Source organism: Camelus dromedarius, chromosome 6 (assembly GCF_036321535.1).
Source record: "Camelus dromedarius isolate mCamDro1 chromosome 6, mCamDro1.pat, whole genome shotgun sequence".
In the NCBI taxonomy this organism is placed as follows: Eukaryota; Metazoa; Chordata; class Mammalia; order Artiodactyla; family Camelidae; genus Camelus; species Camelus dromedarius.
The window spans coordinates 12,303,765-12,321,544 of NC_087441.1; the positions used below are offsets into that span (position 1 = coordinate 12,303,765).

The following is a 17,780-nucleotide window of genomic DNA, read 5'->3' on the forward strand; positions in this document are numbered from 1 at the left end:
TTACTAGCTGTGTGGTTCTGTGGGGATGTACTTTAAGCACAATCCAAAAATTGAAAATTCTAGGGTTATTGTGAGAGTTAAAGGCTAACATTTAAAAAGTGCCTAGTAGATTAAAAAAAAGCTACCATAGTTTTAATATTCATTCAACAAATCACTCCCTTGCTAAAATCCCTCCAGCAGCTACCCACTGCTAGAGAAGAAACTCTAAACTCCACATGTATCTGGCTTCCACTTCTCTGACCTCATCTCCTACTTTTCGTCATTCTGTAACAAGCCAAGCACATTCAGTCTCTTTCCTCTGCCTATTAGGCAGACTTTTGTATTGCCAGCTCAACTTCCCGATTTTGGTCCAAAGCCTCAGAAAACTTCCTGACCACCCGAACTATGCCCATTCTCTACCCGCTGACGTTGTTTTATATCCCTCTTTCATTTATTGAAATTGTTCATTGCCAATTTCTTTCCAATTAGAATGTAAACTCCCTGAAGGACAAGACTTTTGTCTTTTCAACCCTGTCTCCAGGACCTAGTACCAGGCCAGGCTGAGGTGAGAGACATATGACTCAGATGCAAAACTGAGGATGCCAAATAGTTCAGCAATCCAGGAAAGTACTAATGCAACATTCTAAAAAATAAAAATTTAATGCAGAAAACCATGCTTAACTATCAAAAACTTTACATAGTAAAGACAGGATCCACTCAGCACCTACGTGACTCATCCTGATGCCGGCCCTGCTTCACACAGGACTTGCCAACAATTTAACTAAGCGCTTACCACAAGCCAAGTATTAACGCTCCCTGAGGCTGCAGAAGAGCAAAAGAACGGGAAAACTACAAAAGACTGGGATTTAGACTTTTGAGAGCTTATGTCCTATGGCTTCAGAGCGTTGATGCACTGTCACTTTAGTACACATTCAAAGAGTAAAAAGTTCAGCATGACTAATAATACGGTACAACTTGTCATCAAAGACTTAACAATTAATACTTTCACCCATTCCTCCACCACTAGAAAACCACGACCAGGAGCCTTCGGTCCCAGGGTGTGAGAATTGGAACTCCTAGGGCAGGATGATTCATTCATTCATTCAGAAGCAGGACTACTTGAGTGCGCTTGGCCTTTAACGAAAAGAAACGAAACCCGGGAGAGTAGATACAAATTTAATAAGCTTAACTTCCGTAACAAAGCACTGGTGGCTGGGGAGAGGTGGTTGAAAATACAAACACTCTTACAAGAAAGAAGTGACTGTCTCAGCTCATCACCGCTGGAAGGCCTCCGGGAGACGCGACTCCAGGTCTCCCGCCATCAGGGGGGCTGGACCAGCTCCGCGCTGGGAGGGACGCGGCCCCACCCACCGCGGCCCGCCGCTCTCCGCTCCCCCAGAGAAACGCGGGGGACCCCAGCGCGCAAGCGCCAACCCGCCAAGTGTAGGCCCGCCGCCCGCCACAGCGCCTGCGCAGAAGACAGAGCAGGGGAAGGGGCGAAACCAGGAGGGAGAGAGGAGCGCGCGTAAATGCTAGAGAGGCGGGCAAAGCCGGGCTTGGGGGAGGGCTCGTCTTCCGGAAAGTCTGCATTCCCGGACGGGCAGAGTCGCCGCTCACCAAACTCCCGCTTGTGAGATGACCGGAGAAAGTCGGCTACCCTCTGTACCCATCGGAGATCTTCAGACAGAAGCCTTCAGGATGAAATCTGGACCCGCAGGAGGCCGGCTCCCCAGACAGCGGAGGGAAGCGTGGCGGGGGCACGCATGCGTGGTAGGCTCTCTCCACGTGCAGCCGGGCCGCGGCCTCCCCGCGCTCGGAGGCCCCGCCCCGGCCCCGCCCCCGGCCTCCGCATCCTTCCGGACGCGCGGAGCCGGCGAAGAGGAAGGAGGTTGGGCCTCGCGGCTCGGCCCCGCCTCGGCACTCTCCTATTGGACCTGGGTGAGGGCACCCCCTCCCACCGCCTTCCCATTGGAGCGCGCGTGCAAGCGGCGCACCCCATTGGACCGTGCGGATTTGGGCACCAAATTCAAAGATTTTAAAAGTACCAGCTGGCGCCTTTTAGAAGCTAGAGCTCTGAGAAGCTGGCCGCCCCGTCTTACGTCGCGGTGGCAGTTCCCTCACCTGAGGCGGACTCCACTTGTCCTGGCATGAGCCGGCGCCCCTGCAGCTGCTCCCCACGGCCGCCCTCCGGTTCCTGCCGCTGCAGCTACGGCGCCCTGACAGCCGCCGGGCGCCCTCGCCCCTCGGACGGTGGGTGAGAGGAGAGGGCGCGAGCGGGGCTCGCGTTCCCGGAGGGGTGCCCGGTGCAGGGGGACAGGGGGGACCGCGACCCGGGCCCGACACCCTTCCGAGGCTGCGCGTGCGGCCCCTCGCTGGGCCTCGGGCGGGCCCCGGCGGGCCCCGGCGGGCCCCGGGACCGGGGGAACGATGGCTGGGGTCCGGGGAGGGGGAGCAGGGGTGCAGAGGTTGGATGGCGGGCCGGGGTCCCGCCGTGCACGCCGAACCTGGGCGCCAGTACCCGGGGAGGTGCAGGTGAGGGCCTCCCGAGTTGCCCTTTTTCGCGGGGAAGGGCAATCTATCTCCACCCCGCCGGCCTGGGCGCCAAATGCCCCTTCCCCTCCCCCACCCCACCCCGGGCTGCTTCTCTGACAGGCCCACGAGCGGGGGCCCCCAGGATCGGCCAGGGTCCCGATGCGCACTTCTTGCGCCCCTGTTCCATGTCTGTCCCGAACCTCAGGTCCGATGTCAGTCCCCCCGGGTTTTCACCACCTCAGTCTTCCTGGCGGGCGCGGGAGATCGTGCTCGCGGTTATCTCCCGCCTCCTCCAGGCCCGCGCCCTGAAGGGCCCCCTTCCGACCCCTCAGGATTTCCAGGGTCTCCCCTCAACCCACTCCCGCCAATTGGAGGGACCCCCCTCATCGGACTGGGCCCTGTTGGGATGTCCAAACAAAAACGTTCAATTTCTCCTTTTTCCCCTATTACCCAGTGACTCAAGTCTCAAGGCCTGGAGTCAAAAGGAGAGAGGGGGAAAAGAATGCACTTTTTAATACAAAACCATGGATTTATCCAAACGTAGTCGATTTTGAAGAACTTGGGAAGAAGATTTGAGAATTGAAGAATTCTTTTTTTGTTTTGGGGTTTTTTTTTCCTGTGCTCCTGAAAAGCTAGTCTTTTATTCCAACTCCTGGATGGAAGGCACTCAAATAAACGCTTACTTTTATCCCCTTTGTTGCTATCTCTAAAAGAGATTCAGATGCATTCATTTTACCTCAGAAATTACCCAAAATTTTGAAAATTAGCAACTTGATATTGTGATATTTGGTAATCACTGAAAGACGCCCCTTATTTTAAGGAAAGGAATTTAGAAAACTCAAAAAACAATTTTAACAGGTTAAGTCTATTTGTAGAAGACCCTGGATCTTAAATCTCCCTGTGAAGTTCTAGAGATTGGTGGCTTTAAGAACGGATATTTTTTGATTGCTTAATTCCAGTTGTCTTTACTACCTTGCTCCTCAAGACCTTCAAGAGAATATTTACTGTCCCTCTGGACTTTTTTTTCCCTGTTTACAAGTTTGAGGAAATGAAATGAAAAAATGTATTATATTCAAATGCTTCTGAAAGTAGTCTTTTCTAAGATTTTCTCTTAGGGATTATGGCTGATTTGCAGTTTATGGCGGCAAGCCTTGGGGCTCTCTGAAATTCTTAAGGAATAGCCATGGCTCTCACGTTGGGCACATGCTGGTTATCTTGCAGGTACTGGAGATTGTGGAACTTAATTATTTAGTATTGGAATAGCTGTAAAGATTTTTAATTTTAAACACTGTAGTCTAGTTAACTGATATTTTAATATGAAGTGACAGATCTATATTGGAAAGTTAAATAGGTTAAGTACAGTGAACTATAATACAGTTTTTCATGATTGGACTATTGAGTCAGTAAATAAGAGTTTTAAGAAATGTAGTGCTGAATCTACCAGCTCCACGAGGTAGATATTAGTATCTCCATTTCAGAAAAAGTGAAAGAGTAATTGAATGGTCTAGATCACAAAGCTAGTCAAAAGACTGAGCAAGGATTTTCATTTGAAGTTGGATATGATTCCCAGGAAAAATATTTAATTCTCTGAAATGCATGGTCTGTGCAGAGTGTATTTTGCTACCTTTAAAATGTTCATGATTTGCATCATAAAGAATATGAAGGGATTTGGCTTTAAAAAATAATGTGAAAATGGATTGTATTTATTGAACCATATGTGACAGAGGCTCTGCCATGCATTTAGTCCATTTTTGTTTTACCACATTTTATAAATGAGGAAACAGGCTTTAAGAGTTTACTTGCTCAGTGTTTTGTTTTGTTTTGTTTTGTTTTGTTTTTGAAACCTTAGATGCTCAAGATTTAAACACCAGGGAATTGTTTACTCCACTTTCTTTCATCATCCACAACGAATACAGTATGTCTCCAACCTCTGTTGACTTTACCCTTCTAAAAATATCTCAGATCTATCCAGTTATCCTCGTTTCCACTGTGGTTATCCTAGTCTCAGGTGCCTTACATTCTGGACGCCTGTGATAAGCTCTTCTAACTAGTCTCCCTGCTTCCACTCATACCTTCCTACAATTCATTCTCCACAACTGCCAATCATTTTTTTTTTTTAATGTAAACCAAATGTCTCTATTTAGAACCCCTCAAAGTCTCTTTATTACATGATAAATAAAATCCATCTACCTTAAAAATTCTACAGAGCATTCTATATCTCTCCAGCCTTAATTTTCAATCAATTCTTCCCCTAGCTTGCTAAGTTGCAGCCCTGCAAGCCATCCTCTTCTTGAAAGCTCTGCACTTGTCCTTGCATCCAGGTCCACCTCTGTCTGAATTTTGACAAGGCTTTCAGATTTCAGAATGTCACCTCCAGAAGATCTTCCCTGACTGGTTTCTTTCCCTCTCCACATGCTGTCATTAAGTAGGCATTGGATAAATGAATGAAGTGGCAAAACTAGACTCAACCCTCATCTATCTGATTCAAGAAGTCACAGAACCATGTAATACTCTTTTTCCCTTCCAGAATAGCATCAGATGAATTATATTTTCCAAATTGTTTAGGGGCATTTGGGTTGGTGGTGGGGAAGCACTGAACTACTTAGAAGATATGGAATCAGCTTTTTATAGTCTGCTTTCAGCCTCCTTTTATATTAAAAGGTGGCAATTTTACATGGAGATTTTTAAAAGAATGTTACATAACTTCACACTTTAAATCTACAACCAGCATGCAGATTTCGGAACTAGTGAAAGGAACCAGAGTTCCTTGGAGAAATAACTGATTCTATGGCTGGAACGAGGGAAAAACAAGATGAGCCTGACCTTCTTGTTTAGTGCCAAAAAGTAAGGAATGTCAAGTGAACATGGACTTACAATGGCAAACGTTGGGACATTTTGAGCAACAACATAAATAATGTACTATTAGATTATAACCGGAAGTCTGGAAGTCTGTTTTTTTATACTTTTTTTTAATGTTCTTTATCTCACTTCCCAGGTGAGATAGTGGAAGGAATACTGAATTTACAGTCCAGAAGAATAACCATGCCCTCTTAACTACCTGTCAAATCCTGTGCAAGTTACTTAGATAAGTTTCAGTGTTCTCATTTGTAAATAATAGTGCCTCTCCATTCTCCCTTATAAGGTTGTGAGAACCAAGTGTTTGGAAACAAACTGGAAATTGTTAACACTTAAACAATTGTAAGGGGTAGTTGAATCATTACTAGCTCTAAATTTAAAGAACTGTCCATATTCAAAGAATAATGTGGAATGAAAGAAGATCTATAGGATAGTCTCCCAGTAACTGAGTTCTAAAGACAGCAGAGGAAGAATGACTTTGAAAAGAATTGGGTTTCTGAAATACGGTTTCAGGTCTCTTCCCTTTAGGCAGCCAAACAAAAGAAAAGGTGTGTCTTTGTAGGTGGCTTCTTTATAATCCTCTCACATAAAATTCGGTCCTGTGTAAATCATATGTAATTCTTAAGGCAAAAATTAAAATATCTTCGAATTTTTTTACCCTTCTTGGGAGTAAAAGAGAACCACTCAGAATAATTTGTTCTAGAGTTAGGGTTAATTTGGGGGTTAATTACTTTATGCCCCTGAACTCTTAGTTTAAATTTAATCTTTAGGGTCAGTTCAAGGTTTATTGGGTCCTAGAGCACATACCATGTGTCTTTCACTGTGCTAGACATTTGGAACTAGGATTCTTTTCTATTAAGATGTTCTTTAGTACTTTGACTTAAAGTTTCTGCTCTAAGTAAAACCAGTAAAGTTAATATGAAAAGATTACCAGTATTTAGTATGGACTAAATGTGCTGCGTGTACATACATTTACTTACAGGGTAAATTGTTACCTACATATGATTGGTTTGCAGGAGGTATAGTAGATGGGGTACATTTGAAGTACATACCATCTGTATACTCTGCCTTCAAAAATGCTAAGCAGTTTTTATGAACTCATCTACTATCTTCTGTCCCAGAACTATGCCTGTGTTCACATTATCTTTCAAAATGAATGCCCCTTCCCAGCCTCTATGTCCTGACAAAATCCTAAACATCCTTCAAAGCTGTTGTTCTCAACTGAGGAATGGGGAGAATTTTGTTTCTTCTGCCTTCCTCCAACTGCCAACATTTGGCAATAAGTAGTAACTGGAGACATTTTTTTTATTTTCCTGCCTAGGGAGTAGCAGCTGCTCATGGCATCAAATGGGTAAAAGTTGCTAAACATCCTACAGTGCACAGGACAGCTCCCAACAACAGAATAGTCTGGGCCAAAATGTCAGTAGTTTGGTTAACTTATGGATGATTAAACTTACCGCCTTTCCTGTCCTTTCTCCAAACTACCTGTAGATTTCTTGATTAATTATTGTGAGGCTTATAATAATTGCTAATGTTTAAATGTATGATTTTTTGTTATTTTTATCAAAATTGTTTTGACCCTTATACATTCCCCTCCATTGTTTTAAATATATTTCTAGAAGTATTTGATCACTGTATCTTTTACCTCAGACCCCATTCTAGATGTATCACATTTCCTTATTTGTCCCATAAGCACAGCTATTTATTAAATAGTCCCTTTTGTCACTATTTTCTGCTTAATCAGATGTAGACTTTAAAAGTCAGATGTTACATAGATTTAAAAGCAAACTGTTCTGAAGTGCCCCTTTAAGAAGATGTATATACTTACAAGACTTTAGTAATATTTTCTCGTATTATTGTTTCATGTCAATAATTAAACTTGAATAATTTCACAGCTACATGGTCAATACACGTGCTGAGAGAATGCAAACTAAGTCTCTATGTCCCAAACTTTAAGAAGTAGAGATATGTTGAAATTTTGCCATTAGGCGATAAATAATGTCATGTTCTTTTTGTAGGTTGTAAAGAAGAAAGTTCTACTCTCTCTGTTAAGATGAAGTGTGATTTTAATTATAACCGTGTTCATTCTGAAGTTAAACCTGTAAAACCTGATGACAGTCGAAGACAAGGTTCCTGCACTCCTGCATATTTGGAAGATTCTTACAAAGGCCGCACTAAAGACTATGAAAGGTTATCAGATATTGGGTCACCAATTGTGAGCCCCAGGATTGTAGAACTTGAAACTGAAAACAAGCCCTTGCATAATAAGGAAAATCAGCATGTGCAACAGACACTTAATAGTTCAAATGACGCAGAAGAACTAGAGACCGGTGGCCCTTATGAAGACAGTGGCTACTCTTCATTTTCACAACAAAGTGGCCTCAGTGAACATGAAGACAGTAGCCTTCCCCTGGTGGAAAATTTCAGTGACAGTCCGCAGTCTTGCCTGCCACAGACGCAAAGCCCAGACCACTATCCCAACAAAAACTTGCTGCCCGCTCTTCATTTTGCAAAAGTGGTTTGTTCAACATTAAAAAAAAATTCTAAGCGAAATCCTAAAATAGACCGGGAGAAGCTGAAAGAATTTATATCCAGTGGAAATTTCAGATTACAGAATATAATTGGCAGGAAAATGGGCCTAGAATGTGTAGATATTCTCAGTGAACTCTTTCGAAGGGGACTCAGACATCTCTTAGCAAATATTTTAACACAGCTCAGTGATATGGACTTAATCAAGTAAGTATCGTTGCTCTGAGTGTATTAGTATAATCCATTGAACATTTTTGTTAGATGGCTCAGTACCACCAGCTCATGCCAAGACTTAGTAGGTAGTCTTGTGCTGTATAATTGAGGTAGCAACTTTTGTCTGGTTGCTAGTATTTTACTGCCTGTGTAACACTAAGATGAAAGAATGAAAGTATGATTTAATCCAGTTCTTTCAAATTTCATATTTATGCTGTGTTAGAAAACTTTCTGTTAGATTGGGATCTTTTGGTTTTTTTTGTTGTTGTTCTGAAATTGCTAATAGATAAGCTACATCTTTTGGGCTTACCTTGTAAACAACAGCCTAGGTCTAATGTACAGGTCCAATAAGAATTATGATTTTTGTCCCACTTGAAAGTGAAATAATTTCTGTTCTTATTAGGCCATTTTCAATGTAGGGCTCCTAAATTGGACAGTGATGAAAATATGGAAACCCACAAATGGATCTGATTATGACTGTTTCTTAGAAACCTTCTGTTAAACTACCCTTTCTTCCTTGTTCCACTAGAGAAAATCTGTTAGGCTGAGGTAACTGAGAATTAAGATGTTTATAAAGACTGTTGGATTAGATTGCCTCCAGCTCAACTGAGTTTATTTTTGGCTTTTTGAAAAAAAATTTTTAGAGGTACTTTTTGTGTTACTTTACACTGGTTCATGAAGTATAGCTGAAGCAAAACAGACATAAGTATTGATTTTTATTATCGGCTAGCTTATTGAGGGATAATCAACATCACAACATTTTAGTTAACAAAATGGATTTTTTTAATTGATTTCTATTAACAGCAGTTTATTCTCAAGTTCTTTGAAATTTGTCTATAACATTACCAAATAGCCAAGATGGTGCCATATATACAATGGGGCTGCTTATGTAATACTTGTGGATATTGTGAAAAAATGAAGTACGAAGCAGTGGTTCTTAAGCCTGGACGCACTTGGAATTACTTGATAGTGAGCTTTCAAAAAAATCCAGAGCCCTGGCCCCCATTTTTGTTAATTAAACCCAAGTGACTATCCATGGGGCATCCTTAAATCTTAATGAATGCCTCATGCAATTCTAATGTATAGCACAGCTAATAGAAATTTCTCTTTTGCACTGTCATTGTTCCTGTAATATATTCATCTTAGCTCTTTGTGATGCTCTAATTGTTTCCTTTATAATTTACTTTTCCAGTGTGTCTAAGGTGAGCACAACTTGGAAGAAGATTCTAGAAGATGATAAGGGGGCATTGCAATTGTACAATAAAGCAATACAAAGAATTACTGTAAGTCTTGGCAGTTGTTGTAATTTTAATATATAGCAGTGCTTATTACCTTTAGAAAGAGAGGAAAATAGTAAAGATAACAAATGATACGGAAATCCTTTATATCATAACTCATTAAAAAATTCAAAGATAAAGGGGATGAGATCCCACCCCAGTCGTTTATTTCTTAGGTTCTCCATAGAAATGAAATGTCCAAAAGCAAAGGGAAAATTACTCAGGTCTCAGATGGTGAGGGTTGACCGTTAGCCAGTCTTGGTTACCATTTGTATTTTTCTGTTAACAAGTATTCAGTAAGTTATCTACATATTGAAGATTCTTAATGTAGGAAGGGGATTGATTTACTTTCCAAAATAGTAACTTTGGAGATAGTTCTGAGAATAAAGATCAATACATGATTAAAATTTTCAGGCCCAGGAGTTGGCATACTTAGGTCCAAATTTTGGTGCTGCTACTTACTAGCCCTGTAACTTAGACAAACATTGCTTAAATTCTCCAAGTTCAGTGTCTTTATTTATAAACTGGTGTTATGGAAATTTTTCTAATCTTAAAAGATTGTTTTGAATCCATTCATAACACTGAGATGACACTTAAACATGACTGTTGCCATCTGCTGGTGGCCTGGAAGAATGACCTTTTGTCCTGGCAGTAGTGCTTTATAAATCATGTATTAAGTGCTAGATACTAAACATGTAAAGTACTTTGTCAATTTCTGATTTGCAGTTTCTCTCAATAACTTCGTTGTTAGGCTTTAAATGTCTGAATAGTTGTGTGTGGCTGTGCTTAACCATGTGCAAGTAAATCGGATGCAAGAATAAATCCTTTTTATTCTCATTTGTCCTTTTTTACATGCACAGACATAAAAATGCCTGCTTGATGAGAATACGAGAGAGTGTTTTTTAGTCCTATTAAAACTTTTTTTTTTTAATTAGGAAAAGAACATTAAGTTTTCACCACATGCTTCAACCAGAGAATATGTTTTATTCAGAACTGCATTAGCGTCTGTGCAAAAATCAGCAACCCAGACTCTCCCCAAAAAAGATGCTCGAACCAAGTTACCTGATCCAGGTGATCAGAAAGGTTCTACTTATAGTCGACACAGTGAATTCTCTGAGGTAATTATTTGTTTAATAAATTAGAAACATATGGAGCATTTATTAAAAGGGTGTAGAGTATGAAAACCATTTATAATTCAATTAATCAAATTAGGAAAGTACACAGATGTCTTTTTATGCCAAAATAATACATATAATTTGTCATTGTTTATGATAGTTCAGTGGTGTTGAGATCTGATTTGGAAGCACTAAGAAGATAAGGAAAACCTTGATTTTGAAGTTTCTTATAAAACTTTTCAATATTGCATTTCACAATTACTGCCCTAAATAACTGAGGAGCAGGGCTAAGCAGGAAGAGGCCAACTTTCAGAAATTGAGGACCTCCAAGTATACTTTTAAATCATTGAGTAATGTGTATTCTACTCACACGTGAATAATTTTGCAAGCTTAATTTTAAAAACCACCATCTGCATGTTTTGAAATAAAATGTTCACTGTCTTATATAATATATAATAAAATTTAGTTTTCTGTCTTAAATGTTCCTGATATAACTAACAGAACACGTAGTTATTCAAAAACACTTATTGAGCATTTTATCAGGCACTGCATAGATACGGAAACATGGTACCCTTCACAGCTACATAAAGATCAATGCCATATAATGTGGTAGGTGCTTTAAAAAAAATAGAACTAGAGGTAAAAGAGTAACCAACTCCTGAGTGACACCAGGAAGACCTCACAAAAGGTGGCATTTAAGTTAGGTAATGATGTGTGAGTAGCATTCATGAATAAAAGAGCATTTTGTAGCATTAGGAAATGGCCACTGGACCAATTGACAAGTAATAACTCTCACTCTTTGAACAGTAAGCTTAAGGGCGGGAGTTGTGTGTGACATTGGTGCTTTATACATGTATTGGGGTAGAGGTGCCCTTGTTTTTACTAAGTTACATTCAGTCCTTACTAAAATCTGTTTATGGATTTTTTTTCTTTCCAGGTTGCCAAGACTTTGAAAAAGAACGAAAGCCTCAAAGCCTGTGTTCGCTGTAATTCACCTGCAAAATATGATTGCTATTTACAACGGGCAACCTGTAAACGGGAAGGCTGTGGATTTGATTATTGTACAAGGTGCCTATGTAATTATCACACCACCAAAGACTGTTCAAATGGCAAGCCCCTAAAAGCCAGTTATAAAATGGGTCCTCTACCTGGCACTAAGAAAAGCAAGAAGAATTTACGAAGATTGTGATCTCTTATGAAATCAATTGTAACTGATCATGAAGGTTAGTTAGAAAAATGTTAGATTTTAATTTAAAACATAAAAAAAATAAATGTCTTGTGATTTTCAATTTTATGTTGAAATCAATGTACATGGGATTTTTTTGCCCAGTGAGCAAAGAGGATGTACACCTCTTAAAATATTTTACAATTTAATGTGAAAAAGTTTAAAACTCTCAATATAAACCAGAAAATTTAAATATTTTAAGAAAAAGGGAAACTAGTTATCTGATGATTGTGATTCAGAGGTAAAATAAAATTGATTCAATTTTATGGTAAAGGAAAGCCATGTAATTTTACCTTGACAGTCTTAAATATAACTCTTGGTTACCATCTTTTAGCATTTGAGACATTTTATTTGCTTTACCAAATTAATAATACCAATTGAAATATCAACTTCTGGTGTCTGTTAATTTAAATGTTTTGTCACCTTTAACCTCTTTTCCAGTGTGTATATATCCCATAAAGTATCTTTTGTGAAATCTTTCTTGTTTTCCTTATTTGTAAAGTTTGTATGTTTTAATATTTTGTACATATGTAAATATTTCTGTATTTTTATGTGTCAAAATAAGAAAATAAATGTCTTTTGTATATACATGTGAATAAATTTTTTTCCTGTTATGAATAAAAGTGTTACAAGCTTAATAAATATTATGAGTATTTTATTTAGATAAACATTTTAATCCTAGAAACAGCTGAGGTAAGAAGCTGTAGGGGACTCATTGCTATATGTGAAGGCACTGAGTTGATCTTTATCTGTCTATTGCCTGGGGACCTTGTGAGATTACCAGGCTCTACTCTGATAAGAGTTTTCTCCCCACTCAGTATCTTAGTAGTTGTAGAGGTGGGTCTTGAAATAAGCATCTCGAGGTGGTTCAATAAAAAACCATAAAACAGACTTTGAGAAATACTGGTGTATTAATTCATCATTAAACCAGTTAAACTGTATGGGTTAAACAGCCACCAAAAATAAATAAATAAATAAAAATTATATTGAAAGGATTAAAAAGTATGTAGAATAAAATGTTATCTTTGACTGCAATCAGAGCGTTTGTGCTGATAAGAGCCTAGGACAAGGACATTTTTCCCCCTTAATTCTAAAGTTGAATATATTTTGGTTTCAATTATGCATACAGACAAATTAAGAGTTTGAATTCAGACCAGATGCCTAAAGACTTAAGAGTGGGCCTCACAGATCCTCTCAATCAATAGGGCCTCAAAGAAGCTTAAAAGGTCTTTGCTCTTGATCTCAGAGGAAGCCTGAAGTAGGGGATTTAAATCAGATGGATCTGTGGGTGTGCCTTGTCTAATGGAGTAAAACCGCCAATAAAATTAACACTTTTTTCTTGAGCTATGTTGAGGTAAAGTTGACAGACAAAAACATTAAGTGTGTCATTTGATGTTTTGACATGCACACATGAAGTCATCACCATCACCACAACTAAGATAATGAACATAACCATCATACCCCAGTGTTTTCCTGCCCATTTGTAAAGCCTCCAATTAGTCCCCAGGCAATCACTGATCTTTATGTCACTGTAGATTAGTTTGTTTTTTCTAGAATTTTGTATAAGTTCATTATGTACTCCTCGTCTGACTATCACTAAATATTCTGAGATTCATGCATTTTGCGTTCATCCCTTTTTCTTAATAAGCAATACACTGTTCGATATACCAGTTCATCTATGTGTATGTTCACCTTTTGTTGGACATCGAGATTTTTCTCCCAGTTTTTTGCTATTAGGATTGAAGGTGCTGTAATCATTTGTATACAAGTCTTTGTAAGTGGTATTCTTTCATTTCTCTTGGTAAATGTCTAGAAGTAGAATGGTTGGATTATATGATCAGTGTATGTTTTAACTTGTTAAGAAAATACCAAAATGTTTCCAAAGGTGCTGTATCATTTTACAATCTCACCAGCAGTGTGTGGGAGTTCCATTTACTTCACCTTCTCATCAGCACTTAGTCTAATTTCAGCTATTCTAATATGTGTGTAGCAGTGTCCCATTGTGGTTTTAATTTACATCCCCCTAATGACTAATGGTGTTTGCCATTGTTATTTGCCATCATACATTTTCTTTGGTCAAGTGTCTAGTCAAACGGTTTTATATGTGTGTATGTGTTACTGTTGATATCTGAGAGTATATACTCCAGGCACAAGTGCTTTATTAAAGTGTGTCTTGTCTTTCAATTTCTTAGTGTATTTGGAAGACTTTATTTTTGATCAAGTCCAGATTATCAATTATTTATCTTTAATGGATGATACTTTTGTTGTTGCATCTCAGAAATCTGCCTAGCCTAAAAGCATGTGTAGCTTTCTCCTGTTTTCTTCTAGAAGCTTTATAGTTGTAAATTTCACATTTATGTCTATTATCCATTTGCAGTTAAATTTTGAATATAGTTTTTTCTTTTCATGCCTTACACATCTTGTGTCAGATTTATTCCTAAGTATTTTATATTTTAATACTATTGTAAATGGTGTCTTTAATCTCAGTTTTCAATTATTTATTTTTAACATATTGAAATGCAATTGATTGATCTTATATCCTACAACCTTGCTAAAGTCAATTAGTTATCAGATTTTCTATGTAGATCACCTATGTCTTCTGAAAATACAGTTTCATTTCTTCCATTAGTCTATATGCCTTTTATTTCTTTTTCTTGCCATATTATACTGGCTTAAGCCTCCAGCAAAATGTTCAATAGAAGAGCCTTTAAAATATCCCACAATGATCCCATCCTCTTGGTATATACAGCTTTGTGCAGTCTCCCATGCTGCCTCAGGTTTGGTCTATGTGACTAATAGAATAGAGCAGAAGTGATGGCATGTCAGTTCCAAGACTGTTATCAAAGCCATGGTGATTTATATTTCTTTTTCTCTCAGATCCCCCACTGGGGGACGGTCCACTGTGAGCAGCCTACAGAGGGGCCCACATTGTGAGGAACTGAGGTCTTTGGAAAGTCCCACATGGAGGAGAATTGAGCTTCCTTCCAGTTGCTGAGTCTGTGAGTCTTTGGAAAGCAGATCCTCCAGCTCCAGTCTTGGCTTCAGACAGAGTTAGTCCCTGAATACAACTTGAGACACCCAATTAAACTGCTCCCAAATTCCTGACCCCACCACCAGATAATAAATGTTTCTTGTTTTAAGCCCCAAAGTTTGAGGATGATTGTTTATGTGATAATAGACAACTAATTCAAAGTGGGCACACCTTTCTAGGAGCCTCGGATAAGAGAAAGATGAACAGAAGTCTTTCTTCATGCTCTCCAATTAGCTACACTAATGAATATTAAGAAGTTCAAGTTTTCCCCAGGACTCCAAGACATGTAATTTCTTGGCCTGGAAACAATTCTAGCATAAGCACAGGAGGAAAAGCCACCTTACAGCTGCGTAGAAGGTCCCTGAACAAAGAACTCACACTCCCAGACCAAGATAGGTTTGGGACTAGTATGGTCACCAAAATTATTAGGCTATTTGAAGTCTGCTACAGAAGGGAGAATGAACAACATAGATGTTAGTATTTTCATGTTTACTGTGATACATATATTTTTTAAAGTCTTTTTTTTTTTTTACAGAAAGTCACAGTACTAGCTTAAAGCTTACTAAAACGTCTTTCTTTGTATTCTGGCATCCTTTATGTTTTACGAGTTGAATCTAGATACATCTTACCTCAAATGATTCCTTAGGTGTGTTTCATGTTGTGGCAAGAATAGATGACCACATTCAGAAGGGCCCTGAAGCTGACGCTGCTCAGACGTGGTCTCTCCTGGGAGCTGGTCTCCAAGGCGACTTCCTTTCCAAGGCATCTCTGGTCAGGCCGGTGGGCAGTGTGTACTTTCACACAGTCACTCCTGGCCACGCTAACACAGTGCCGGGACCGCTGGTGTTTCTGATTAGTTGGAGCGATTGTTTAGTAGCAAATGCTACTTCATTGAGACCTTTATTCTACCGAAGAAGGTTAAGGTTTGGCAGCTCTGTATTCATTCTGTACCACTTATGATGGTGGAGATTATATTCCAGCGTTTCTGCTAAAATCTCAACGTGTTCATACTCACTGGTCTTTTGTGAGTGATCTCCTTGTCATATTTCACTGGAGCAAATCCTATATTTGCATGTTAGCACAAAAGCCTTGTTTACCTTGGACCAAGGCTCATGTCGGTGTGTTACTTGACACCCAGAGGTTAGCATTTCCATGTCCTCTGGCTGGGGACTTTGCCATGTTCCGTTCACACAATTTGAGGGACTGCCCAAACGATTGCGTGTAAGACAGAACAGTGCTAGTTCTTCCACTAAAGTAATTTCTTAAAATCCTAATCTCCCCTGGGTTGCTTGGCGTAATTCCCGTTTCCCCAAATTCCACTCCAACAATGTGAACAGCACAAAGCCACAAGGTGGTGCTCTTATAACACTGCACTTTTGATTTTGTTCATTCGTGTAAAGTTTAATATAAAAATGAATAAAACAAATTTACTGCTTTTCTATTCAATTTGTATTGTCAGCTTATAACAGAAAGCCCACAACAGAGTGTTTAACTACAGTAAGTTGATATAAACAATTTCTATTTTGATCTTGGGTATCAAGAATGGAAGTCTTCCTTATGTTCCACATTTTTATTTATTGTTTATATTCAAAGTCTAGATCTGTCCAATGCATTGGCAACGTGTGACTGCCAAGCACTTGAAATGAGGCTCATTCAAATACAAACGGAGCTGTGCTGTAAATGTCAAATGCGCACCAGATATCAAAGACTTGGCATAGAGAAAAGCAAAATCTCATGAATAATTTTTATATTGACCCCTTGTTGAAATAATATGTTGGATACACTTGGTTAGATAAAATACCATGAAAATTAATTTTACCTGTTTCTTTTATTTATTATTTATTTTTAGTGTGGCAAATAGAAAATGTTAAATTACATATGTGGCTCGCATTATGTTTCCGTTGGACAGCGTTAGTCTAAGATGACACAACAGTTAAGTAGCAGAGGACTGCTTTTCTGGCCCCATAATCTAAACATGTCACACGCTAGTACCCTAGGACCCAGATCTACCACACTTAAAAAAATAAGTTTAGGTCTCAGGAGAGAGGTAAGAGGGCATTGGCTAGAGACTGAAGGACTAGGGGTCATCTAAATAGACTGGGACACTTCTCTTCAGCGCCCCCACCACTCTGGTTTTGTAGCAACTTTGCTCCTCATCTGACCTCGGCCCCATCCTCTCTCCCAAACTAACAGGCCACTGCTCTTACCAACGTAAGTCAGGTCCTTACCCCCATCAGCCGGCACGTGCTTTATATTTGTGGAAGAAAAGAATGAAAGAACGACTGAAACTGGAGGGATTCAGGCTGACATCTCTGCATGCAGCTGAACTTGGGCTTTGTCTCCACCCCGGTGGTGGAACCTGCTGTGACCCTTTACAAATCCTTCTCCACCCACTTTCCCCAGGAATAAGCTTTTCCTTTCTCCCTGTGCTTTGAGGCCATCAGGAACCTATAATTTGAAGATCGTAAAATGCTGTTTTGCTAATGCCTGTTTCGTTCTGGTTATGAGGGCTTGTTTTTTGGTCCCATATCACTTTACGTATTGGACATAGATGAGAATGTCCAGCTATGCTTCATCATTTGCTTTCAAAAGAATTATGAAGTAGGCAAAGTTAGTGAAAAAAAATGTGGTGGGTCATTAGGATGAAAGCGAAGAGGAAGGAAACCACTCCTTCCTTCTTTAAAGCCCTGCTGCTTAACATCCACTGCATTTGGTTAACGTCATTCTGTGCTGTCGATGTTCAAAAGATAACGCAACCCATGAACAGAAGTAGGTACATAGTCACATCTTATATAAACCCGAATTTGTATTTGTTTAAAGCACCTGTGGGATAGTAGTGTCCCAAAACAGAAAGAGCGATAGCTTTACCGTCAGACATTTCTGATCTGGAATCCTAACTTTTCCACTTACTATTTAACTTTGAGCAAGTTTTTAACCTCTCTGACATTCAGTTTTCGTATTTATAAAGAGAAGGTAATAACACCTACCTGATACTATCAACATAATGAATAAGTGAGAAAATA

General features: G+C 39.6%; 1 protein-coding gene across 3 annotated transcripts; it reads left to right on the forward strand.

Annotated features, from left to right (window-relative positions):
* The first annotated feature begins 1,475 nt into the window (after positions 1–1,475).
* On the forward strand, positions 1,476–11,751 carry FBXO5 (F-box protein 5). 3 transcript variants are annotated; one of them, XM_031456577.2, is made up of 5 exons: positions 1,476–2,229; positions 7,386–8,103; positions 9,302–9,392; positions 10,322–10,504; positions 11,439–11,751. In XM_031456577.2, the coding sequence occupies exons 1-5, from the start codon at positions 2,127–2,129 to the stop codon at positions 11,688–11,690; spliced, it is 1,347 nt and encodes a 448-aa protein (XP_031312437.1). In that variant the 5' UTR covers positions 1,476–2,126; the 3' UTR covers positions 11,691–11,751. The 3 variants fall into 3 exon arrangements, with proteins under 3 accessions (XP_031312437.1, XP_064342631.1, XP_031312438.1); XM_031456578.2 differs by lacking the exon at positions 1,476–2,229 and adding an exon at positions 2,699–3,732; XM_064486561.1 differs by lacking the exon at positions 10,322–10,504.
* Positions 11,752–17,780: the final 6,029 nt, after the last annotated feature.

Coding starts and splice junctions, on each gene's coding strand:
- FBXO5 (XM_031456577.2), top strand. CDS start 2,127: ATGAGCCGGCGCCCCTGCAGCTGCTCCCCACGGCCGCCCTCCGGTTCC. Junction 8,104..9,301: donor AGTGATATGGACTTAATCAA/GTAAGTATCGTT, acceptor TTACTTTTCCAG/TGTGTCTAAGGTGAGCACAA. Junction 9,393..10,321: donor AAGCAATACAAAGAATTACT/GTAAGTCTTGGC, acceptor TTTTTTAATTAG/GAAAAGAACATTAAGTTTTC.